Source organism: Amblyomma mixtum, chromosome 9 (assembly GCF_055824585.1).
Source record: "Amblyomma mixtum isolate Tamu chromosome 9, ASM5582458v1, whole genome shotgun sequence".
Classification (NCBI taxonomy): Eukaryota; Metazoa; Arthropoda; class Arachnida; order Ixodida; family Ixodidae; genus Amblyomma; species Amblyomma mixtum.
The window spans coordinates 79,649,223-79,675,232 of NC_143020.1; the positions used below are offsets into that span (position 1 = coordinate 79,649,223).

At 44.4% G+C, this 26,010-nt stretch overlaps 1 protein-coding gene across 2 annotated transcripts; it reads left to right on the forward strand.

The window, feature by feature from the left end:
* Positions 1-1,275: 1,275 nt before the first annotated feature.
* parvin (beta-parvin) lies at positions 1,276-25,192 on the forward strand. Of its 2 annotated transcripts, XM_089560591.1 has the most exons (14): positions 1,276-1,503; positions 3,467-3,815; positions 5,815-6,206; positions 10,855-11,111; positions 13,171-13,260; positions 14,546-14,719; positions 16,425-16,568; positions 18,786-18,901; positions 19,167-19,225; positions 20,464-20,483; positions 22,038-22,099; positions 22,180-22,248; positions 22,492-22,666; positions 24,711-25,192. In XM_089560591.1, the coding sequence occupies exons 1-14, from the start codon at positions 1,466-1,468 to the stop codon at positions 24,782-24,784; spliced, it is 2,019 nt and encodes a 672-aa protein (XP_089416717.1). In that variant the 5' UTR covers positions 1,276-1,465; the 3' UTR covers positions 24,785-25,192. The 2 variants fall into 2 exon arrangements, with proteins under 2 accessions (XP_089416717.1, XP_089416719.1); XM_089560593.1 differs by lacking the exons at positions 1,276-1,503; positions 3,467-3,815; positions 5,815-6,206; positions 10,855-11,111 and adding an exon at positions 12,498-12,656.
* The last annotated feature ends 818 nt before the right edge of the window (positions 25,193-26,010 follow it).

Sequence of the window (26,010 nt, forward strand, 5' to 3'; positions counted from 1 at the left end):
GCGATCCGCTGATCCAGTCCATCATTTTGTGACGAATGCCTTCTGACCGTAGAAGCCATATTGTAGTCCTACCTAGAATTCAGGCAGTAGCTCGCCGTTCTCCCTTCCCCACACCCCTGTCTCTCTAATTCCCAAGCTCACTCCCGTAAAATTCAGACCAGCACACTCATTACACCACCAAGACTCTATTTTTGCCATCTCCGCTCCTATCCGTCGTGCCACAACTGTCCTGAACTCTATACGGATCTTGCACACTGCCTTTCCTGCTCGTGAAGCAGATCAGCTCGACCAGGTGTGGCAGGCGGAGCTCATCTCGAGCATTTGATTTCTGCTCTGAAATGAAGTGCTTTGCTACTACTACTATTTTACGAAGCCATCCAGAACGAAAAATCTTACTTCCAAGTAAGCGACAGGAAACACGTTTTGGCGGGCTAGTTGGTTAAGCATCTTGAATAAACAGCTCGTCTCCGTTTATCCCAATTTATCCCGACGAGTTCATTTCAGTAAAGAACGCAGAAGTACTGCATCTACTTTAGCACTGAAATGTATTGGTCAGGGACTCTGCGCAAAAAGTACCTCTGTACGCTTTTAGTTCGACTGGGTTTTTTTTTTTCGCTTATGTTATAATTATATATTTTATGTTATCTTTATGTTATTTTTAGGTAAATACCTTGATGCGGTGCTCCTTCTTCTAAATTTCAAGTAAATTTTTTAATACAAAGCTTTATAACTAGTTAAAGGCATAAAAGGCAGTTAAAGGCATAGCGGCGGCCACTCAAGCAGATGGGGGGGAGCAACGAGGGGTCTGGTACGGGTCATGCCGCAGCAGAAGCCAGTGCTCCTTCGGCGTTACCCTTTCAGCGGAGCCGCAGGAAGTCGGGCCTCACAGCCGTTTGCCGGGGCAGGAAACGGTGCAACCCGGACACCGGCCTCCCCTTATCGCCGTTCATTTCCCGGCCCCGCGCGAACGGAGCGTGAACGCCGACATAGCCGAACGAAAACATTGTCCCCGAAGCGCGACGTGGTACGGAGGGAGGAAGGTTTGGATTGGCGCTTAGCTCCCCTTCTTTCGTCTACTAATGGAAGCGACATCTAGCGTCGTCAGTGCCAAAAGCCCCGCCTCGTGATACGCATTTGCTGTAGCGTTCCTACATGGTTCTGCGTTGGGATAGATGGCGCGACAAGCAGCAAGAATTCGCATCAAAGAACCCTTGTGGAGCTACGGTGCATGGACGTACCATTGAAGCGTGGATCCGGCTAGCAATGGTGGAAGTAGCAGTCGTCGACGCTGTTTCACAGTGCGATGTGCAGCTCGGACCGGAGACAGTTCCGGGAAGGTCTGTCGGCTCACGGCAGCATTTAGTTACTACTTCGTGGTGCTAATAAGGTCGCTTTCCTGTGCACTCATGTTTGGTGGAGTTTTTCTGTGCTGATTTATTGTGTGACACCGTCTTTGCAAGGGACCATGGATTACTCTGGTCGCCAGACTGCGCATGAGCAAAGGTAGTGAACTGTTCTTCATGTTTTTGTTGTGTATAACCTTTATGTTAGGCTTCGCACGATGCCACTTGAGGCGAAACAAAATGAGACAATAACTGTGTCTATCGATTTATTAATGCATATGATAAATTTATCACTGCAACTCACGACATTTTTCTCGTTTTCTGTTCATTTGATGTAATTAGGACCAAATGCATTTATTCCTTGAAATTCGTTAAACTGTAGAAGTGAACTGAGAAGAAATGAAGCGAGAGTCCGTATAAACGGGTAGTGATAAGTTGTAAAAGGAGTTCAGTCTCCAGTCTTATCACAGGCCCTTTAATTGCTAATGTGAGCTAAAGTAAGACAGGTTCGTGAGCCCATGTTGAATAGCATTGGAGCGCCACCTAACGCATGACGTCAGTATCAGGACCGGCGCAGCGAGCATGTGCACAACATACTAGTCGTTCGCCTAATGATCGGTGAAATCTCAGACGCGCTTGCTTGGATTACTGACAGTTATGCAATTTGTTCGTCGAGTGCGGCTCGCCGATTTTGTAGGTTTTCTCGTTACTAAATCAAACCGCTGCACAAGATGAAAAGGCAACAAAGAAAAAATATATGTCCAATGTACTCTTTCTGATCGGTTTTGTGTATAGGGCCTTTGCCGTCGTTCATTCTGCTGCTCGGCCTCCTCAGACAATCCCAGAAAGGCCACTGGTCTTGTACATGGAATATATTCACGACTATAGTGCACCGCTATTACCAGCCTGAGATTTAAACAGCAGAACTGACGGTGTAAGTGCGGAGGACAAAGAAGTCGGAATGCCATTACTTCAAACCCTGTCGGATGCAATGGGGGACATGTGGTGTTCCTCTAGAACTTGCTGTACAAATCCTGCTTCCATTATCCGACGCAGCTGACCGCTGTAGCTGTATGTACAATTCGAGTACGGTGTAAACGCTAACATCATAACCGTCACCCGCTGAGTAACTTCCTTTACTGGACAAAGCATTGTGGTAATGTCCAACGATATCTTCCCTGCGCCAGCCGCTTCCACACTATCTCAACAAACCGGCCCTAATCTTACCTACACACCTAACATACAGGCTCCCCCTGCTACGCAAACACCACGGAGTTGTAATGAAGGAGCTAATGAAGCCCTCTCAGGATAGCGTGAGGTATGTTGGCCGAAAGCATGGCCGCAACGTTTGCACCAAGCTGAATGAAAGAAAAGAAAAATGTGTCCGATTAGGATTACAGAAAAATAGACCGAGCAGGAGCAGACGCATGCAAGCTAAGCCAGCTGTAATGTTTCTTAACTACTAACTTCGTGATGCGCGAATTTCCGCAGTGACTTTGTTGTATGACGTTCAGCTGCGAACACGAAAGGGATCGAATCAGGTCGCAACGGCCTTTATTCGGTGGTGATATGCAGAAGAAAATGGTAGGGTTTTAAAGTAATTAAACCGAGTAGGATATGCGAAAGCACTCCAGGCAACACCACCTCAAAGGCAAGCGCACGCAGAGGGGGAAGGGAGGAGGGGGGGGGGGGGGGTGCGGTTCCGCACGTTGACCGAGCATTGCGCCAGTCCTTAGTCCTTCTGCGCGGGTGCTTCATCACAGGTCATAGGTTGAGGCTTCACACATACCTCGGGTTTTCCAGCTTTGCTAGTGATGTAGTGCGTTCGCATAAAAATCCGCTTCTTGAGATTCTCCGCACACTAAAAGGACATCATTTGGTCTAAATTAGACTGCAGCTCTCCACTACGGAATGCCTCATAGCCCACAGTGTTGCACTAGCTCGTCGAAATGCATTTATCATCCAAACTTAATGTTTGTACGTGTGAAGATATCGCTGATAAAGCAGCGCACGTAATCACACCTGTTCGCTTATGTTGGGACAGCTGCGAGCAAACTCAGAACAACGAAACGTTTTTCCTGTGCTGCAGTCCTCGCTTGCGCGCGGCGGTGCTTCTATTCCAGGTTCGCGGATGCGCCACCAGAAGGCGACCCCGCCTCCCGCCGCAAGATGTCCGCCGAGGAGATCCGAGCGGTGAGCAAGAGGCTCTTCCGGCGATCGACTCTCCTGGAGGCGCACAGCGTCGCTGCCGCTATGTCGGACACTGCGGCATGCTGTTCATCCGAAGACGAGGACCCGCCGCCGCCTCGCGTCGTGGGTGTGCAGGTGGTCCCCGAAGGCCCGATCTACGAACTGCCTCCGCCGCCGCGCAAGGTACCGCCACCGCCTCCGGTCAGAAGAGACTCGCTGCAGGCGCCCCCTGGGGAGTCCCTGCTGCCGCCACCTTCGCGGGAGCTGTTCCTATCTGACGATGTGAGTGAGGTTCACTATATGAGATTTGGTCCGAAGTATGGTTCGTGATGCCGTCGAACCTCGTTGTAACGACATGGTTTATAACTAAATAATGGGTATAACGAAGTAATGATGATTCCCCTTGAAAGCTCGGCCAGTATGTGCTATTTATTTATTTATTTATTTGCTTATTTATTTATTTATTTATTTATTTATTTATTTATTTATTTATTTATACTTCAAAGGTCCCAATGAGGGCTATAACGAATCTACGGCTATAACGAAAGAATCGCCAGGCCTCTTCAACTTAGCGAGGTTCAACTGTACTTGTTATACGCGGTGGTATGGACTGTGCGGAGTGGCACACTCAGGGCCATAAGAGGAGAGCGACGTGCACTTGCGCCTATTTACCTAGTCACGTGTGCGCTTTCGTTGTCTGATGGACCCTGCAATAATTGGTAGCTCAATAGCCAACACGACAGTGCGTACAATTTCAGCACATACTGAAAGGTAGTAACGACAGAATTTTTTTTTATGATTGCGATGGGAAGAGAAGGAAAAGCAAGCTTTAAAAAAACTGACCCTGAGTCCAGGGCAAAAAAATTAAGTTGAAATCTGAGCACCCATTGCAGCCAATATCTCCAGGTTAGCAGACGGGTGCGCCGAATATGAAATATAGAGTCCTCCATGAAGCAGGTATAAAGCAACTTGCAACTGTACTTGTTTCCAAGTTTTCCGCAACCCTGCTAAGCTTATTAGCTTAACATATCGTGAGTTGGCGTGAGGATCAGCTGAACTCCAGTTTTTGAACCAACCAGTGGGCTTAGAGTAATGCACCCAACGGGGACTTTTGCCACTACTATGTTTGAAGAGTTGTGTGGATGTATTTGCACTTTGTTAGAGCACATACAGTATGTTGCCCCACGACTGAAAAATGTAAATTCCTGATGAATAGCCAAGCTCACATTATATTTCAGGAGTCATTAACAGTGTCATCCTGACGAAGAAAACGGCTCTGAGAAGTACCAAGTCTCGTTACGACTCGAGCTTGTGTAACTCGCAAACATAGGTGCCCTTCTGCTTCCGCAAACTCCAACTTCTTATTGGGCTAGTTGTATTGTTATTGCTTGGCTACGCCGCAGTTACGCGTGAAGACGTATACGACGCGTGGGACCTTCCTTTGCCGTCAGCGATTCTTCAGTTGATAAAGGAGATTAAAAGTTTCGATCAGCACAGAGCCGCCGCGGTCGCTGACCCGAAAGACGCGGGTTCGATCCTGGTCGAATTTCGATGAAGGCGCAATTCTAGACGCCTGTGTGCTGTGCGATGCCACCAGTGCACGTTAAAGAACCCCAGGTGGTCGGAATTTCCGGAGCCCTTCACTACGGCGTCCCTCATGTGCTTAGTCGCTTTTGGGCGTTAAACCCCATAAACCATAAACCAATACAGGGACTGAGATGTAAAGAAACAGTGAGACCGCTAGAACACACCATGGGCAACTCAGTGCGTAACTGTGGCTGTATATCCTCATTTCTACACCAGCCGCTGGCTCTCCGCAACCTAGTTCGCTATTGGCCGATTCCGTTAACTTACTGACAACGATGGCACAGGTGGTCGTCATCATCATCATCATCAGCCTGATTACACCCACTGCAGGGCAAAGGCCTCTCCCATGTCTCTCCAATTAACCCTGTCCTTCGCCAGTTGCGGCCATCGTATCCCTGCAAACTTCTTGATCTCATCCGCCCACCTAACTTTCTGCCGCCCCCTGCTACGCTTGCCTTCTCTTGGAGTCCACTCCGTTACCCTTAAGAACCAGCGGTTATCTCGCCTTATCTAACGCGGTTATCTAACGCGGCACAAGTGGTGCGTGGGATAAAATCCCTGTTGTGAACTAGAACCAAATAAGGTGCGCCATTCCCCAACAGATAGAGAGTGGCAAGTCCACGGACCAGGTATTGAACTGGGTGATGTACTAACCGAACAAAGAGTGAATTCACTGTACACTCTGTCACTGCAGGAAGAGTGCCGGCCGACCTCGGCGCCCGCCGTTCCGCTGCCGCCCAAGAAGTTTCCCAAGCACCTGGGTCTCCGGCTGACTGCCACTGCTCCCACGGCTGACGGAGACGCGCATCCTGACCAGGGCTCCGCTGAGCTCACAGCGGAAGGCGCTACGTCACCGCCCCCTGTCGCCGCCGGCGTCAGACCAGGAGTCCGCTTCACCGCCGAGTCGCCCACGGTGGTGCTCATTCCGCTCAGTCCCGAGGACGTCAACAGTCCTCGGAAAAAGTCGGCCACGCTGGGAAACTTCTTGGACACGCACGAGACCAGCTGGAAGTTCACTCCTGGTCACCAGAAGGGGGCTCACCAGTCACCAGGAGCAATGCCCGAGAAAGACGCCAAGGAAGAGACGTGAGTGGACGAGTCGTTTTTGTATGGCTTCACGCGGAAGACGTCGTTCTTCATGTTATGAGAATAGAATCATTATCGCTGTTAACGACAGCTGTTTGACGTACAAAGCGCATCTATTTTTTAAGGCGAAAGCTTTTAATGCGTCATACTCTCGTTAGCAGCCGTGTCGGCAGCCTTGTCGGCAGATGTGTCCGCGTTTTGACGGGTGTCCACCGAGATATGTGAGACAGTTACTGCGTAATTTCCTTTCCTCAAATACAATTTTCAGTTTCTTCACCGTGGTTTCTTCATTACGGCCCCTCCTACTCTTTTTCTTTCACTCCCACTTCCTCCCTGCGTGTACGGTGCGGTTCGGGTGTCCACTGAGATGACAGAGAATTACTGCGCCGTTTCCTTTCTTCAAAAAGCGTTGCGTTCAAAGGGCAAGGCATCGCGCCGAACGGGTGGTGGCGTTCCGTGGACTCCCTGGCAGCGCTACAACACGCTGCCGCGTTCCACTCCTAAAGGCGAAGCTTAGGCGTCATTAATTAGTAGTCAATTAGTATTCAGTCATTAATCAGTAGTTAGTCACTAATTAGTAATTTGTTATTACCTCGTCATCAATTATGTGTGATGTTATCTAGTGGTGACGTCACCAGTGCCATAGAGGCAGTCAAAGTGGTGAGGAAAACGCTTTCGCCTCTACGCACTTTAGACAGTCAAAGTGCCCCCTGAATATTTGTGTACAGCCCTGCAGTGATTTGCCGATAGCAGTAAGGAGTGAAATTTAACATTTACAACTTTCCGGGACAAAAAATTTGAGTATTTAAAAATTTTAAGATACTGTTACGTAAATATTGAAGGGAATGGTTCATTCTTCTGAAGTGTAAAAAAATCTTTCTTTTAACGCGTTTTCATCGGTCACATGGAGCAGTTAAGACTGCCATGGAAAACCAATACGGAACGCCTCTGGCCCGTTTCACATGCATGCGATTCTCGCCTGCGACGCTGCGAATTCGGTCGGTCTGCGACTGGGGAGGGACGTCGGTCTAGCCGCAGACGGCCTGCGACCAAGTTCCGTCCGGTTGGAATCCAGTCGCAGCGTCGGTGTGTTCGCTCTGCGACTGACCAATGGGCAGCGCCGAGACGGCACGTGACGTGACGTCATGCGGGAGCAGCTGCCGCGGCCACGACCGGTCTCCAGGCGCGCGAGCAAGAGCGCACGTGCGTCGAGACCGGCCGCGGCAACAACTCGCACGTGACGTGACGTCACACGCCGTCTCGGCGTGAGGTCACGTGGGAGCTGTTCCCGCGGCGTAAGCAAAACTGTTTATTGTAATCAAAACATACGAAATATTGCCTTGCATCTAAAAACACGCTGGTCATAACATCGTCAACACATTCCGTGCAGCGTTTCTGTCGCGTTTAATCGTGCTGCCTATGCGAACATCGAGCAACCTTGCGTGTCCCCTCCGACCGAATTCGCTGGGTACGCGTTGCATGTGAAAGCACTGTGCGAAAATCGCACTGCGGCGTCACCGACTAGGCCGACTATTTTCGTTCTAGTCGCAGCATGTGAAACGGCCCTCTGACGATAGCAGAAACGTTAATAAGAAAAAAAAAATGCAAGACTGCCGTCGGGTGGTGTGCGGATATATTGATGTTTATACTGCAACCTTACGTTATATGAAAAAATGGCGCTCATAAACTGTTTCCCGCTCAAACATGCTTTTGTCCACATTAGTCGACTATGGGTGACCCTATCGCTTAGGGCCATAGGGGAATGCGAAAACATTGTGCACTGCTGCTGTTTCCATCGGCGCGTTTGCGGTTTGTTCGTCTGTGTAGTTTAGTCAGCGTTGGTCACCAAACCGCACACCATACGGAGCTGCGTGGTAAATGCCCATATATGCAGAATTGGTTACTCTCCCCTTAAAGGGGCTGTGAAACACTGCTTGGGGGGATACCGGCTATACTTCAGGTGGATTCTTTGTCACACAGATGCTGACTTGAGAAGAATTACAGGAATCGATGCACAGGAACGGAAGTTATTCAGAGAAGAAATTTCAAAATACAAGCAAACAAAACGCTGCCCTCAACTCGATTTTGGCGGGGCTTCCCACTCCTATTTCGCTCTCCCAATGACGGCACCTGGCGCAACCAATCAAAACAGCCAGCCAGAGCACGCCGCGGAAGTTTGTACTCCATGGTTGCCTGCTCTCTGTAACTCGTTCTTGCTGAGACTGGCAGCGTCCTTTCCATGCCAGAGCGCCCCTGGTGGTGTATTTTTATTTTACTTGCTTTGCAGGGCTTTTATCTAAGACAAACAAGTTGTTTTTGTTGATCTAATATAAAACGCAGACAGGTGACAAAATGTGTCTCTATTTATTCACACAATTTGCAGTATATTTACTGTTTTTCCGATCATCAAGCTCGCGCCAGGTGATGTCATATCCGCTGCTAAAAACCCGCCACTGTGTGGCGACACCATCAGAGCCATGAAGTTGTTTTTGGGAGGACATTAAAATATTAAAAAACGGAATATACGCGGTGTTACCGACGCTAATAGCACCATTACAACTCACTGTATGCAACCAACAGGCAAAACAGTTAACTAAGATTGTGTTTCTGGGCCCCTTTAACATTCATAGATAGAGGCGAGTCCTTATGCTACCTCCAGCACAGTGGCTCAGCGGTCAAGCGATGCGCCGCTGAAATAGCAGGTGGCTGTTCCATTCACAGCCACCCATATGTTGATTGTGCGACCCATGTTGCTGTTCCTGAGCAACTTCTAGCGCAGCTGGCGAGGCGCTCCTCCGAACTTACCCGAGCTTCCTCCTATTGGCTGCAGCTTGTGCGGTGATCCTCCGAGCTTACCCGAGCTTACCCGAGGTAGTGCCGAGTAACCGACTTTTCAAGTAACTAGGGTAAACTCGGGTAAGTGTGCACGCTTTCTGTGCACACTTTCCGTGGACGGCACGCATGAGCCAAGTAATGCTTACACACTGGTAACCTCCGTGTACATAGATTTCTGTCTGTTGTAAAGGGAAAAAAACGCGTTGTAGAATTAAGCCGACGCCCTGTAGCGCATAGTGCCTCGTGGTCTTCCCTCTTGCACCGTACACCAAAAATCCGAACAAATTATGGAAGACAGACAATGGCGTATCAAATACCTACCATCTTAAACAAATTTGAAGGCAAGCTAAACTTTGAATGCAAATTAAAACATTTAAATGCCAACTTAGGGAGCTATTGTTATGTTGTCAAATTAAATATAGTCATAATTGAACAGTGTTTTTCATGTTTTACTGTCGCCTCATAAAAGGAACACAAAACTCTGTATAACTTAAAATGACTTTCAGTTGCTTGTGTCTTGCTTTTGTCTCTCTTCAAACAGTATTATGAAGTTTTCACTGAAAATTTAAAAAGTGCATTATGTATTTGTGTATTATTTTGTACAGCAGTTATTTGTGCTAATTTGTTCAAGTTATTTGTGTAACGTCCGATTATGTGTGATTTGTTGTTTGTGTGTGCACCTGTATATGCAATACGTTTATGTACAGGTGTCAAATGTTGCGTTTTTTTATCTTTTGTGACTACCGCTGGGAGGCACGATTTATTATTTTGGTTCTAAGATGCTTGTTGTATCTGTACCGCTGTGAGCTGTGTAGGGTCAGAGGCCTCGTCAGGCACCATTAGCCTTTAGCTTCTGTCCCTGCATCAGACTGTGTTTCGTCTGATGCTGAAATAAAGTCTGAATAAAGTCTGAATAAAGGCCCTTAAAGGGATACTGAATAGGTTTTAGAAATCAACGAGCTTAAGAGGGCCGAATGTGTGAAACTTTCAGGTAAAGCATGCGAAGTCTTTTTGGGCTAGCACTTGAAAAAATGAAGTAATCGCCGATTAAAATCGGGACGCCCTTCAAGCTTCTCCGCAGCGCACAACGCCAAGTGAGGGGCGCATGATGACGTCATCGAAGGTATCGGTACACTTCCAATGCACAAACGCCTCCTTTGAAGGAAAAAAAACCAACACGACCGAAGGCGAACCCTGCCGAGAGTACTTTGGCAGCCCCTAACGAGTCAGGGCAGGGTGTGTCTGACGACAGCGGTAATTTGAAATCATACCTTCCGTGACGTCACGCTGAGTTTCTCTTCACTCCTCTGGTGCGTTGAGGAGAAGCGCAAAATTCAATCGCCGATTACGTCACTATTTAAATGCTAGTGCAAAAACACTTGGCATGTTTTACCTACAGCCTATATAGATTTGAATCCTTGAACATCTCGAAATTCTCCAAAAAGTGCTGCGGTTGCCCTTTAATGCAACCTTTCTCCGCTGGGGTGGCTCAATGGTTAGGTCGCTCGAATGCTCAGCCCTAGGACACGGGTTCGACCCCGGCCGCGGCGACCACGTTTCAGTGGAGGCGAACCGCAAGGCGCCAGTGCACTGTGGGATGTCAGTGCACGTTAAAGGGCCCCAGCTAGGTGGAAATCATTCCGGAGAGTTCCACTGCGGCGTCCCTCATAGCCTCATAGTTTTGAGACGTTAAATTCCACATACCATGCCGTTAATCAACCACATCAGAACGTCAGAGCGACGACAAGGTTTCTTTTTCCCAGCAGGTATGGAAGTCATTGCGTCTTTCTCAGGCGCTGCCGTCTATGCGCAGGATGACGTCGTCCTCAGACACGGACGACTTGGATGACCTGCCGCCGCCTCCACCGGAGTGCGGCGTCGAGGACTCCACGGATTCCAGCGAGAACATATACGAAGACATCAACCCGGTTTCCGAGCCAGGGGAGCAGCGTCCCGGAGGCTTCGTCAGTGTCGCGACCATGTCGCTGGTGCGGCCTCCCAAGAAGAAGAAGTCCGCCCTCACGTTGCAAGAGGTCCTCAGCTCCCAGGGCGATGCGACCAAGGCCAAAAGTGAGACTCCTCAGTTCCATTTATAGTAAAAATTTTTTCCTGAACATCGTATAAATGAACAGTCGGCAAAAGAGAGCAATCACCTTTCTTTACCAAATATCATGCCAGGGTCAGTATACCGATATATTCATAGCTGATGCACAGCTGATATGGTAGGTTTTTAATTTGTGTGTATTCAGCTGAACAGTCTGAAATCATAGGTAACACAAAGGCTACAAATAACAGCAAAAACAAAAAGGGGGGGGGGGGGGGGCGTGGGGTTGTGGACAAAAACTCAAGGTTCACAATAAGAAATTTCTGGGGGGGAAATGACCACAAGCTTAACCTCGTTACGATAATGCGAATTTCGGTGATAGGGTGGAGGAAAATGCAGCTTCCGGATTAAGTTTTTATTAAACATATTTGTAGGAGAGTTGGAAGTCTGTTCCGTTTATGCTGCCGCGGCATTAGCGCCTATAGGGTTTTCTGCGAGTACGTGTTGCAATAGCCGGGTGCAGTAGCCAGTAAAGGGATGTAGGAGTAGGTGGGTAGGGATGTAAGAGAATGCGCGTGCGTCCCGCAGTTACACATGGTCAGTTGCATCGTGACGCTTTTCAGAGAATCTTCAACAAAAAAGATAAAACGAACCAGGACACTGATGCGCAAACTGCGAACCGAAGCTTCATTCCGGTGTACATTCTTATATGGTGACGCTGGTGAACACTCAAGAATCGGTTACACGCAAACACAAACGCTCCCAAAGCAGGAAATTAGACAGCCGCCACCCCAGCTCAGTTTTCAGAACACGGCACGGAAATTCGGAAATTCGGCTCTGAAATTCGGCCTTTCATAGCCTGAGGCGCTTTGGGACGTAGTAAATCCCATAAACGACAAACCAGAACTTCATTTGATAGTCAGCGCTTGTCTCTGTCTCCATTCCTTACCGTTTTTGATGCGCTGTTGAGGCAAAGTCAATTCGCCTGAGCGGTGGTGCCACATCCTTTTCTCAGCACGGTTGCCACCTTTTCGCGCGTAAAAAGAAGAGCGCTGGTATTGTCGGCAGAGTTTAAGCTGCTTTATGCCGCACTCATTTGGACGCGCCCACTTAGTTGACTCAACTAGCATACGGGCCCAGGCTATACTTACGAGCAAACGGTGCCTGGATCCAGCGCTCCTTTGCTGATCCAGTGTTCATTCTCTGAATCGAGGCACCCTAAACCTAAGCTTGCCTCACTAGAATCTAACTAGCGCCATCCCTGGGCTGACAATGAAGTCACAAAAGACTTAGAGATCGGCTCACCAATTGTTTACTTTACCCATCTCGGAGGTACTTACGCGCAGTTTTTTTGGCCGCTCCTAGATAGCGCCACCTACCCGGAGCGTTGGCAGCGTTGGTTGGTGGTTTTGGTTGTTTTTCTTTGCCGGAACGTAGAGTGTGTAGGAGTAAACTGAAAATGGCGTCACCGCGGCCGAAGTCACCGAAACCTGTAACTCCTCAGAGGAAAAAGGACGAATCATTCTTGGAATACTTGGGTACACTTGGCCGGAGGAAGAAGATCAAGGAAGGTAGTAACCGATCCATTTGTCAGAAGTGTTGTCCGGTCATTGTATTCGCTCGAAGTAATCGAAATCCAGCGATCGTATGAAGGTGCCGCCTTTCGTGACCATGTATGGAGATGTGCTAGTTCAGCACTGAGGGCTTCTTTTTCATGACATCTTCGTTGTCATCACCCTAATACAGAGCGAATGCTCTTATGAAGTTGCAAGTGCAGTACACTGGTGTCTTCGACTTTTCGTTATGAGCCGGCGAAACATGTCGCGCCACACCCCATTTGTTTGTGTTGTTCATATAGTAGCTAACGTCGGTTTGGAAATTGACCATCACTTAGTTTCTTTTGTATTGCATGTAATTTGAGACCTGTGACGTTATCTTTTGACATCCTTTCGTTGTCGCATACATTTAGTGCCTGCGGGATTGCGTGGTCTCAATGAACACGCTCGTTCAGTGTGGACATACATTTTAGAAAGCGCTGTGGCGTTTCCTTCCCAATTATAGTAATGTTACCTGTTGTTTACGCAGTGGTCGAGCTCCAGGAAGAAGGGAAAAATGCTATCGACACACCAGGAAGTCCGACCCTTCCGGAGCTCCCGCCGCAGGATTATGTCCTTGGTATGGAGGCTCATCTGCAGTACTTTTCGCCATTTGCTATGCGCAGTAGTTTCGTTATTCCGCATGGATATTTGTGTGCTGTGCTGCTGCACCTACACATTTCGAAAATTGTGGTTGGACTTTTAGGTTTAAACCGAAAAACAGAAGCAATAAAAGTATGTCATATTCACTTTTCTGAATTCTTTTTTGGCAGGAAAATGCCTCTTTTCTTGACATGAACGACGCTACCAGCTGGTTATCGAGTAGTAATTACACTCCATCAGAGGAGAAAACTAACAAAACGTGGTAGCCAGGGAAAGTTTGGTAAAACAGCGTATGTGAGTTTTAAGGCATTGCTCCACTATCTTGCATGCCCCACTAGACTGGGAGGCTCACCTTGTAGCTCTTTGATGTAGCTCTTTTATGCAGCTCTTTTTACTGTCATCACCCTCTTAGGGCAATTACTTAATTAAGCAAGTTTCACCGTCTCTCCACAGCATCTAAGGACACAAAACTATGCATAAGGACTACAAAAAAAGTCTCGTGTTCTGACTACCATGACGGCTAAGCAGCAGTTTCATGGCAGTGTAATGAATCTAATGAATTGTTTGCCACGTTGCTGTTATGTTATGCTTGTGTTTGTTTGTATCAAATTATGCTGCACGGTATTTTCTGGGTGTTTTTTCCTGCCACTGTGTTGGATGATTATGTTGTAACTCTCTCTCCCCCCACTGTAATGCTAAACAGGTGGTATGGGTAATGTAATTAAAAAATATAAATAAATGTGGAGTGCATAAGTTACCCTGCCCTCTTGCTCAACCTAGAGTGAAATTTCAGCAAGGCAACCCATTTTTAGAAACCAACTTTCATTTCTGTTTCTTTTTTGTGTTTCCATAATTAAACTTGCATCACAACTGGCAATTGCATTTCCTTCCGCAAGCATACATATAAGTGCTTCAACAGTAATTTATGACCTTTTGTGCTTTATTTACAGACAAACTAATTTCTCAGGCTGATAACTATAGTCAAAACTCTAAATGACTTTTAACTGCACAGGAATACCACATTGTATCACTGATGAAAACCATTCATTAATCTGTAGGAAATAATATTTGCTGAAAAAGCCTAAAAACTGCATTCTGAATAAACACTGAAAAAAAAGTTCTCTGAATTCGAAAAAGAAATAAAAACTGAGAAGTCCAACCCCTGGTGATAACATGTTCTAGAGGTGCTCTGTCGTGCGCTGTTGATTTTGTGATGAGGACAACGAAGCCCTTGATTAATCGTTATCCTTATTGCCAAATAGATGAAATGGAAGAAAGGGCCATGATTGAACCATCGTCCTATGAAGATCCAAAGCTGAAGGAGCTGATTGCTGTGCTTATCGAATGGATCAACGATGAATTGGCCAGTCATCGAATTATTGTGAAAGATATTGAAGAGGATCTGTTTGATGGACAGGTTTTACAGAAACTTCTTGGTAAGTAACATAACATTATTGCATGTGCTAAAATAAAAGACCATGCACATCGAAGAAATAAAAATAATCTTACACTTTTCACCTAAAATTTTATTTCTACAGTGTCCGAAATTCTTGAGTAATTCACCTGAACTGCCCAATCATACTGTATGTCTCTGGCAGTTGTCAAGTTTAAAATTTCTTTAAATCAGCTTCCTTACAAGATCTTGTTTGAAGCCAAAACGTTTTCACAGATTTCGCTCTCGCATTCATAATTTAAAATGAAGCATTAGTAATGCTGCCTTCACTGAGTAAGCTGTGGAGAGTCACTTGCTGCCTTTTCAGAATGGTTTTCCACCCCCTTCTTAGTCAGCAGCACCTGTCTGTAGCTTGTCCTTAATCAACAAAAAAAAATAGACTAGGGCCTATTTATACTACACAGGTCTAGAACAGATTGTACTGTAGGGCTGACAAGCACCTCAAACTGTCCCTTTTGTGTGTGGTGCAAGAACACTTGTGCACACACCTGTCCAAAGCACTCCGTGTGAGGGGAAGTACACTTGTGTCATTTACCAGTGAACTAGGACTCAAAACCTGTCCATAAGGTGCATGTGTATTCTTATGGATCGTGTTTAAAAGCTGCATCGAGCCCGTCAGTCAGCGGCAATTGTTACAAATGGAGAACAAAGCACACTCTTCAAACGCTCTAGACAGGTGTGTGGATGACTGTACAAACTTAGCCTGAACTACAGCTTGATATAAAATAACCTTGCAGAGAAGCAAACTTTTAGGAAGAATAGAGAATGCTGCTGACCGTAAGCTCAAGAGAAGCAAGAAAACTTCGTACAAGAATATGCCACATTTTTTCTTTCTTGGTTTAAGCTTAATGGAATTATTTGTTTGAGGTGATATTTCTAGGTTTAAGCTGTTTAGTGGAATTATTTTTTTGACTTATGATATTTCTGGATTTAAATAAGGCTGCAGTGAAAAATAATGCACTCCTTTATTGCTGCACATTACTTCTGACAGCAGTACTGGTGAATAGGACTTTTCTGGTTTCTTTTGTACATCTGCAAAAAAACTACAAAAGTCAACAACAGCTCTGATTATTGCTTCAAAAAACTCTGGGGCATAAAATATAGCCTTGAGCTTTTGAGGGGTGGAAATGTTTATTATACAATAATGATTTAAAAGTTTGAGCAACCAGTTTTATTATTGCTCCATAGTTACTTCAGAATTTGTGAGAAACTTACTGAAAGGGGGCATATTTAATGAACCTTTCAAACATGTTCTTCTTGATAAAGGATAAACAGCACCGCCAACAAAGAAAATTGCGCAGTCGATATTGTTAAGCTTTATGCCATGTGTCAAAGTTTTGTTTGTTTAGTATGAAAACTGCCGAATGCTGAAACACTTAAATAACATACCCAGAATTTGAGCTGTTCGTTTGGTATTAAATACATTTTAAAATGTTGCTAGTTTTTATGAAGAGTAGATGCTGGCTCCAATGTTCCATGCTAGATGTTGCAGTTTTCTTCAGTTTGAAAACTGCTGAATAATAATAAAAGTTGTGCATGTCATATATCAAGCCTTAGTTGTTCATGAAGTTTTGTACTGGTTAAAAAAGGTTGATTTTTATATATCAGTTTATTTTCTAGCATCCCCAGGTTAAAGATACTCTGAACAGCTGGCCTGACTTTGTCACATCTTTCATTTTTTTTAATAGAAAAACTGACTGGAAAGAGGCTTGATGTGGTGGAAGTGACACAGTCAGAGGAAGGTCAGAAGCAGAAGCTGAAGACAGTTGTTGACTGCGCAAATCAGGTGCTTGGTCTTCCAAAATGGGGACAGTACAAGTGGAGTGTGGAAAGTAAGTATGGCAAATAGCTAGGAAAGTAGCCTTTACGAGTTGCGCATGTTCCTGCAGCTAATCATTGGTTACTGGAGGTCAGGAAAGCAGCGGCAGATTTAAAGGTGCACTGAAGAGGATTCTTAACTTGTCTTTTTGCCGCGGGAACTCGATCTACACGTTCTTAGCATTCTTAGAAACTGCAACTTATTGCCCTGTATGGCCGATTTCCCTAATTAAATCGAATTAACGTCTGGCTCCCGCCCTTTTTTTTTTTAATTCTGCCTCGTACGATGGGCGGAGTCGACCAACGCGTGGAGCGCCTTGTAGCCAGCTCCGTGGAGGCATTGCTTTCGCTTTATTTTGTTTTTTAGGTTTTTATGAATAAATAGTTTCATTCGCAGATAATATAGCCGCAAAATAGTCCCGCAGAAATAAAAATACGCGCGGACTATTTGCTACTACGGACTACTACGTATTACTCCGCCGATGGCAGAGCGGCAATCCGCCATGGGACTGGGTGAAAGGCACTACACGCGTTGGTCGACTCCGCCCACCGTACGAGGCAGAATTAAAAAAAAAGGGCTGGAGCCGGACGTTAATTCGATTTAATTAAGGAAATTGGCCACACAGGGCAATAAGTCGCAGTTTCTAAGAATGCTAGGAACGTGTAGATCGAGTTCCTGCGGCAAAAAGACAAGTTCAGATTCCTCTTCAGTGCACCTTTAATACTGCTGGGGAAGGTAGCCATCCCTCCCAAGTGAAAAATATTTGTGAAAGAAACTTTAAAACCTTACTTTATTGCAAAGCAAGTCCGAGAAATGTACTGCGCCACTCACCCTCATTTGTTCTGCCCAAGAGCCACCCGTAAATCTTCTCGTCCAGGGCAGATGTGAACAAAGAATCGGAGGCAGATGTCTTTTGCAGAGAATGTCTTCAGGCTGTACAGTGGCTACAATGCACTTTTGTAGTGGTCATTGTCTCTCTATTCCATGTTGTGTTTCAAGTTCATCAGATTGGCTTACATTACAGGAAGTATCTTGCATGAAAAATCACTAAACCTGTGCAAGCATAACTTGTTAACTGTTTGTGCGCATTGTGTGCTCAAGTGTTTCGGACCTCCAGTATGGTGGATAGAGGGACATAGCATGGTGTTGTCCAAGGGGAAGCCTTTTTCTAAATGTAAGCGGCGTTATCTGCTCATTACCTGAACCTACATTCAAGACCCTGATATTGCCTCCCACTAGTGCCCACTACCGCTTTCCTGAGCCTTGTAAAAAATTTCTGGCTGTGTCACGTGATGGGCTTTCGTTTATTAGTTTCCACCCATACACATTGCTCAACTTTTACAGCATTAGCTGTTACTAGCTGTTACACCGGTTTTGTGCATGCCTGCATAAAAGAGACCCCAGTAACCATCACCTTGGCAAAAGTGAAATCTTGAGATTGAGAACAAACAGGGACATTGAACACAAACACCTACTTAAGCGATCGCAAGCCCCACCCTGCCAGCAGAGAGAAAGGGAAGGAGGCTTTCAAGGTTCTGAACGTTTTCTTACATTCCTCCCTTCCCCTGCATCATCAAACTCCGAACAGAGATGTCACAAACTTGTAAACGTCCTCAGGGTTTTCTTTAATGTACTAAAAGCTCTTTAAACAAACCCTCAGTAATTCAGATGACCAGAGCAGTCCTGAACTGTGCCCATGTAAGTCTTTGGCTTTACACGCTTCTGAATTTGGATGCTGGTGGGCTCAACAGTCAGTTCAGTTGGGATCTCAATGAAGGACCGCATGATGGTATGATCGGCACAACCAGCAGTCTAATTGTGCGATGTTGTCAGCACTACACTGACATGAACACAATAGGCATGACGCCGATCGGAGGGCCCCATCAGCGAAGAACAGCGCAGTCTTAGGGTCTCGGTTTCGCTTTTGAGCTTTGCACCATCCTGGGCCAATCGAGTGTGGGTGCACAACAGTGCCGAGTTTTTCACCAAATAAAACTGCCTAATACGAACACTTTTTAGCAGTTTTGTGGGTCGCTTAATAATCCAAAATATTTCAATAGTTTAAACTTTGTTTCTGGCTCCTTGAAGCCCAAATTTATAAACTTCTACCATAATAAATGGACTTCATTAGTCCGTCGAGATTTTTGTTCTGCTCACAAGTACGTAATGGTGCCAGTTAGAGGAGTGCTGAGCTAAATGGAATTATAAAATGTTTTTTTTTTCTTTTCAGGCATCCACCAAAAGAATGTTGTATCCATCATTCACTTGCTGGTTGCTTTGGCCAGGCATTTCAGGGCACCTGTAAGGCTGCCTGAGAATGTGGTTGTGAATGTTGTTGTGGTTCAGGTGAGAATGCACTATTGTGTCATTGAAGTTTTTATTTAACCCAATGAGTTCATGTTTTTTTTTATTTTGCAAAACAAATTTGTATTCATTTCCATAAAGCATATCACAAAAAGGCTCAGTTCTTCCTAATATATCCATAAAATTCAGTCTACGCCTTGCGCACCATAGAGCTTGCACTTTTTACGTCGGAAAATGTGTTCATTTTTAATGGTAAGTGAAAATTGCTGTGGATGTTCACAGTTCTGGGATTGCCTTCACTTTTCAGAAACGGAATGGAATCCTGCATCCAAGGACTGTTCAGGAAGAGCTGACATCCACATACGAGTGAGTGCAAACTGTAAAGTGTTTCTTTACTGACTGCATTCTAGAAATAAGTTTTGTTTTACTCTTTGCTTCATATATTTTCACCTCCCTAAGGGTTTGACACTAATGCCAAAGAACCGAAATTTGTGCATCATTTTCCCCCATTCTGTCTAGTGCGAGCTTGTTTGCATTGTTTCGCATCAAAGGCCTGGTTGCTATTTTTTTTTCAAATTCTTGCGGAACATTCAGAATGAACATTGCACAAGGAAAATTGTTTTATTGCCTTACTTCTTAAGTACTTTTTATTTCTTTTTCTTCAAAAGTCCATAAAAGACATTACATGATGGGTTTGCATAGCTCTAAAGGCTGTTTATCCCACTTAATGCTATGGAAAGCGTATTTAAAGTCTTAATCACTCACAAGAAATGTATGCTTCACAAAGTGCATAAATAATCCATAAAGGTGTGTATTTTTTTCAAAAGTATTTTGGGATTCCGGCCTCTTAAAAACCTATTTTGTCGCTTTCAGTAGTTTCTAGTTTCTATTAAGATGTCCTCTGTTGGTGAACAGTTACATTCTAAAGCATATAGCAGGTGTGCAAAAGCTGTTCACGCTATTTTGGCAACTGTGTTTTAATATCTGATGTTGCCTGTTGTATCCTTATAGCATTCTGAAATGTTCCCATTACTCCTCTCATAGTTTCCAAGTACAGCTTTGTTTCAAATGCACAAAGTTCAGTTAATTCACATTAGAGAGAAGGCAGGAGGATGTGATTCTTGACAACACAAAACAAATTGAGCAAGAAGTGAGCGGTAAGCTCGGTTCACTGATCAACACTTTGTCAAGAGGCCCCCAGACGAACTGAGCACTGGATGGAGGCTGCCCTGCTGCCTTTTCAATTTGTTTTCTGTTGTAAAGTTCTGTTAACAGCAGTTTGCAGGGGTTTGACTACCAAGCTTGGTACCAGTGTGGGTGTCCTTTAAGTTTTAGCTGGGCTGTCTTTCTTATGCTCTCACTGATTTGGCAGCTGCTATCCTGTACTTACCCATAATCCAAACCATTGTGAAGGTTACTTCAAGATATTTCATGAGAATTTCCCTCTGAGGTCCATGTTGGAATCTGAGAATCAAAGTAGCTACAGTAATAATGGTTGATAAGCATTCAGTTAATCATCACAAAGACTATAAATTTATTTTTTGTCCTCTCAGCACTGAAATGTTTATCTCAAACACTTAATCTCTTTTCTTTTTTCATTTCAGTGACCTTGGTATGCGGGTTGGTAAGTATAACATGCATATATATAGCAATGGGAATAAGATAAAGGGATTCTAAAAGAGCGGGTAGTCGGGGGCAGGACCTCTGTTTTACTCCATGAAAATTGTAACCTCTGTCTTGAGGCAGAAGTTTTCACCATCTGTACGAGTGGTGTCGCAGAATGCTTGATAATTCCCAGTGCATCAGACAGCATAGCAGTTTCCCTTGTGGATAGCTTCATCCCACAGACGGGCTACAGCTCCTTCAAGCAAAGAACTTCCCTCAGTTGAATGGGCAGCAGGTGAAAGTTACTGTCCTGCAATCATATGCTCAACTAGCAGAAGGCAGTTTCGAAGGATGAAAATGCCTTAGAAGATGCAAACTCGAGGCAGTCCTTGCGGGCCACACTAGCTGTTGTTGGCCTCCAATGGAGTGTGCAGCGTAATGTCTAGGTGGGGGGAAATTGGCTGAAAGAAATGAGGCTGAATTCCCAAAAAACAATGGTTATATAAATCTAGTATATGCTTTTGTCAGTTCATCTCCAGCTCTCAGCAGTCCAGGAGTAGCACAAAGATGCAGGAGCAGTAATGCTGCTAAGCATAGGGCTAGAGTGCATAGATTCAATGCCATTGGGTAGTGCTGCAATACGCTATTGCACCGCTGCAGGTAGCACTCAAACGATGAATAATACCCATGCCACGCGGCCAGATTTAATTCCATTAAGTGCTTACTGCCTTCAGTCATAATGGCATTCGTGCAGTGCCACACGCATAAATTTAATGGCATTAGCCTTACTGCCATTCGCAACCTACTGAGTTCACCACAACTCATTCACCCGTGCAATGCATACTCTCGTTCCCATTCCACACACAGAAAAGCATGAGTTAACAACTTCCTAACCAGTAGCAAATAGTTAATTCGTAACTTTGTCAGATGAAACATCTATATATGCCGCGTTTTCGATGTGAAGAGCGCCATTTTAACCAGCCTTATTGACTGGTACTCTCGACTTGTGTGCTGACATGCGAGTTTATAGCTACTTTTTCAACTTGTATAGTAAGAACAGCCGTATTTTCTGAAAAATCATTTTTACATTTCATTTGACCAACATTCCCGATATATTGTGCTCATTAGCACTGTTTACATTCAGATGAAACTTTTGACTGCCTTGCAAGCGTTATCGTCATCCTCACTTTTGATAATGGCATTAAATGTGGGCGTGTAGCACCAACTCCGAAAGTAATGGCATTAACAGATTTGAGGCCCTAAGCATTTACTGCCATTTCTTGTGTGCGTGTGGCACGGGTATAAGAGTGTCATCTAATGATGCTTATATTCATCCTTCGAATGCCATCTGCAGTGCAGCATACTGCAGCATCATCCCGGGGCTCAAGTTATGCCTTCTAGCACCATCTGGCAGCAGCGCTCTAGACGCTGCCCTTGGCATTGTTGGGTAGTACTGTAGACACTGCCTATATTTTTGCAATCTTGTCCTTCTCATGTTGCTAGTTAATATGTCATACTGCATTACCAGCAGTGTTACATGATTGAACCTGACATGTTTTGCTTATTCATGCAGAGCGCGATGCATTTGATACCCTCTTCGACCATGCTCCAGACAAGTTGCAAGTTGTGAAAAAGGTCAGTGCTTCGTTTATTTCTGCTCTTGTCACATATGTAATTAGTGTCATGAGTTAAAAGTCTTCCATCTTACTTTTCAGTCACTTATGAGCTTCGTGAACAAGCACCTGAACAAGGTCAATCTTGAGGTCACTGACTTGGACACACAGGTCTGTATTCGCTATCTCATAACTAGGGGTCAGAACTCTAGGCATTTGCCTGTAAATGCCTAAATAGGGAATTGCCATGCTTGCCTGCCTTTTCTATCTTGTGGTAGGTTTATGCTAAACTAAATTTTTATGCTCCTGATCCTTGAAAATCTATTTTTCTACCTCTTTCGTACCAGTGATAAAATGCGTAGCTTTATGCATTGGTAATTCTGCACAAAAGCTAACAGTGCTGATGACCTTCAGTTCCAGGACGGCATCTACCTTGTTTTGCTGATGGGCCTCGTTGAGGGCTACTTCGTTCCCCTCTACTGCTTCTTTCCAACGCCTTCAAATTTTGAGCAGAAGGTTCACAACGTGTCCTTTTCATTCACTCTTATGACGGATGCAGGATTGCCAAAACCGAAGGCGAGGCCAGAAGGTGAGCCTTTGACTTTTGCGTGCACTTCGAGAAAGAAAACAAACGTCCACATGTTGCCGTTGAAAGCAGGTCTGCTGCTTTAATGATTATCGGTTTATCCACGCTGCTATTGCATGTTGAGCTACTAATCGTGCACAGGCTATGGATGACAATGATAGCATTAACTGCTTCACATGTGGTGTTCGCACAAAAGTTTATCTCAGTGAACAGGTGTGTTAGATAGATCACTTATTATTGTTTGCAGATTGAAATTCTTTTTTGTTTTTAGTGCACAATGTAGTGCGACTGTGCGCTCAAGCTTGTACGTAGATGATGAAGAGAACTGCACAAGTGATGTAGGACATCCACAACTGTTGGGATGACCAGATGTATCTACCTTGACTGTGAATAAGCTGAATAAGGATTTATGATTTAGGTTTAGATGCATTTCAGCACTTCATATGTTTGTGCAACAAGCATGAAATTAGTACAGTGTTAGGGCAGGTTTCATGTATAAATCACATCCAGTCACAAACTTATTGTGGAAGGGTATGGTGAGCCGACGAAAGAAACCAACGTGAGGCTGACTTGACCGGTTTGTAGTGGTGTTATATATCTTGCATGCTCGTGTTCATGGCTTCTACTTATTTGTCAATGCCGATAGCAGCACAGCTACAGAGGAAGTGGCTGTGTTGAGAACATAGTTAATCGATACTTTAGCCCAGTGAAGCAGTCATTTGCAGTTACAGCGTACATTGCTGATCATTTAGTCACCAGATTAGCGAAAAACTGAAGTGCCAAATGTGTATTTTCTGTGTGAATGCACCATTTTTGTTGTTCATTTCAGTGGTTCCTTGTAAAATTGCTATCTGAACTTATTTTTAGATGAAAAACAAGTTTATTGCTGTGGGCATAATGGTTAGTTTTGAATTTCAAAGCATGCCAGGGTAGCTGAAATAAATATGTATAAAACAGAAGAGGATTAAATTGTGTGCTCACTTGGTAAACAGTTTGACACATGCAGATGTCATAAGCTATGAACTCCATGCCGCTTTTTCATGTACCGTATTTTCCGGTGTATAAGACGCGGTTTTTTTTTTCAAAAATCTTGCTGGTGCGTCCTATACAAGGGTGCGTCTTATATGCGAATTTTCCGGGGTTTTTTTTGCGAGTTCAGAAATTACTCAGGTTCATGTTCAAGCTTTTTTCACCGAAAAAATATTACTACCAATAATGCGGTTGTAACATGGTTAATACTTCAATACGGAGACCGCCGTGCGCAACTTTTTTAGGTGAACTTTATCATGAAATGGCGGGGTTGACCACTTCCGGGATCTTAAACACGCAGCCGTTTCGGAGGCCCCAAGCAAAGGTAATGTGAAATGCCAAAAGATGGCGACAGTCGCGCTTCTCGCCATTGTCAAGACAAGCCAAGAGAAGCCGATGTTTTTTTTTAGTCACCCTTTGCAAGTACGTAGTGCAAAGAGAATGCTTCAGACGTGTTGCCTTTTCGATAGCGCATCCGAAGATGAAGACTTTGAAGGTTTTATGTAAAAATAATTGTTATGGACATAAAGAGAGTTCTTTCGCTTTTTTTTTCTTTTGTGCTAAAACGTGGGCTGGTATGGCGTGAGTGTTGCCTTTTTCGATCACTTAGCGTTGCTTAAGAACTTCTCACACGTACGGTGCATTTTGCGATGGTCGCATAAGCATGTTTTATTAAGCCTCACTAGCCTAACTGGGTAAATTGGGGTGCGTCTTATACACGGGTGCGTCTTATATACCAATTTTTTCAATGACAGCCTGCATATATGGTGGGTGCGTCTTATACAAGGGTGCGTCTTGTACACCAGAAAATACGGTATGTTTCCCTAAATACACCTACAGTTTTCTTTTTGGCTGGTTTTGCATTTCTGTTCAAGCAGTCCATCCTGTCTCGACATTGTCAGAATTTGATTTCCAGCTTGTTTCTTTATTCTACTAAAAGTTGTGAAATTTGTTTATCTTGAGCTATGTTCATTAAATATAGCTCCGTTGAACTTCACCTTTTTGGCTTTCTCCACAGATCTGGTGAACGCTGACCTCAAGTCTACTCTGAGAGTGCTGTACAACCTCTTCACAAAGTACAAAGACACGTGAAAGAATTTGTTCAGACACCTGGTGGTTTCTGCCTTTATAGGCTCCCCACTGCCATAAAATCCGCATTTAATGTTTTAAAGCATAAAACCTTTTGTGCTTTTGCAGAAAAGTGCCTTCTACAAAAGTCGAATAGCTGATAGCACTAGCCGCACTTTTACTTCATAATGCAAGTGTCGAGTGGTATTTTAATATAATGCATTAATTTGAGATTGCTGACGCTAATGAGTGGTACATGTGTACATAACAAATCAAAGAAAAGGCTATTTATGTTACGCTTTTAGCCAGTCGAGTCAAAATGACTACTGTTTTTTTATTTTATTGTAATCACTTCTCCTGTGCTGTCAGAAAACCATTCTTGTTGTTTTAGTGTGCAGGTCCACAATAAATGAACTTACTTTTGTTGGAGTATGTCTTTTCTCTGTGCTTCTTTGGGGTTCATAAACTTCAGGGTCATTTTCACTCTCAGTTTGCCTGATGCAAGGCAGTGTGCTACATGTGTATTTTATTTCATTACTCAAGTAAACGCAGTTTTTAAACATCATTTTGAGCATCATCCTTTCCACTGAACAAGCTAGCTGTCATTAATTTAATTGGGCAAAGTATATTTCCACTACAGTCTCTGGATATGTGGACAACCTTAGGCCTAAGTGCTTTTCTTTGCCTACATGGTAGAAATGCTAGCCACGTTCGCATGCATGTGATTGTATAGGAAGCAGTTGCGCATATGCTAAAGAGGATGGTATGAATTTTTTTGCAGAATGTAATGTTTGATAGAATGCTCAAAAAATCAGTTCACTCTCATTAGCAACTTCCAGATCCCAAATTTTCTTTTTTCCAAGTTCACATGTAATTGCGAAACAACCTAGTACAAAAATTTTCAGTAAGCCCAAGAATTGGGCCGTGTGCTGAATATTTCTTCAGCAAATGCAACCTTATTTCTAGCCTTCATATTTATCGAAAGTGAGTTTCTGGCAGTAATGATATTGACATTAGTCCTTCATACCTAATTCTTCCAAGGCAGCTGTCCTGATACATGTTTTTACTTATTTAGATTAACATATTTGGAATTTTATAAATGCAGTGGCTGTAGGTGTTGGCAGGTTAGTGACAACTAGATTTCATTACTAGGCAGTTAGTGTTTTCACTTTCTAGAATATCTTTTTATCATCAAACTTGGTTGTATACTACTAATACAGTGCTTTATGCCTGTGTTTAGCCTGTTTTAA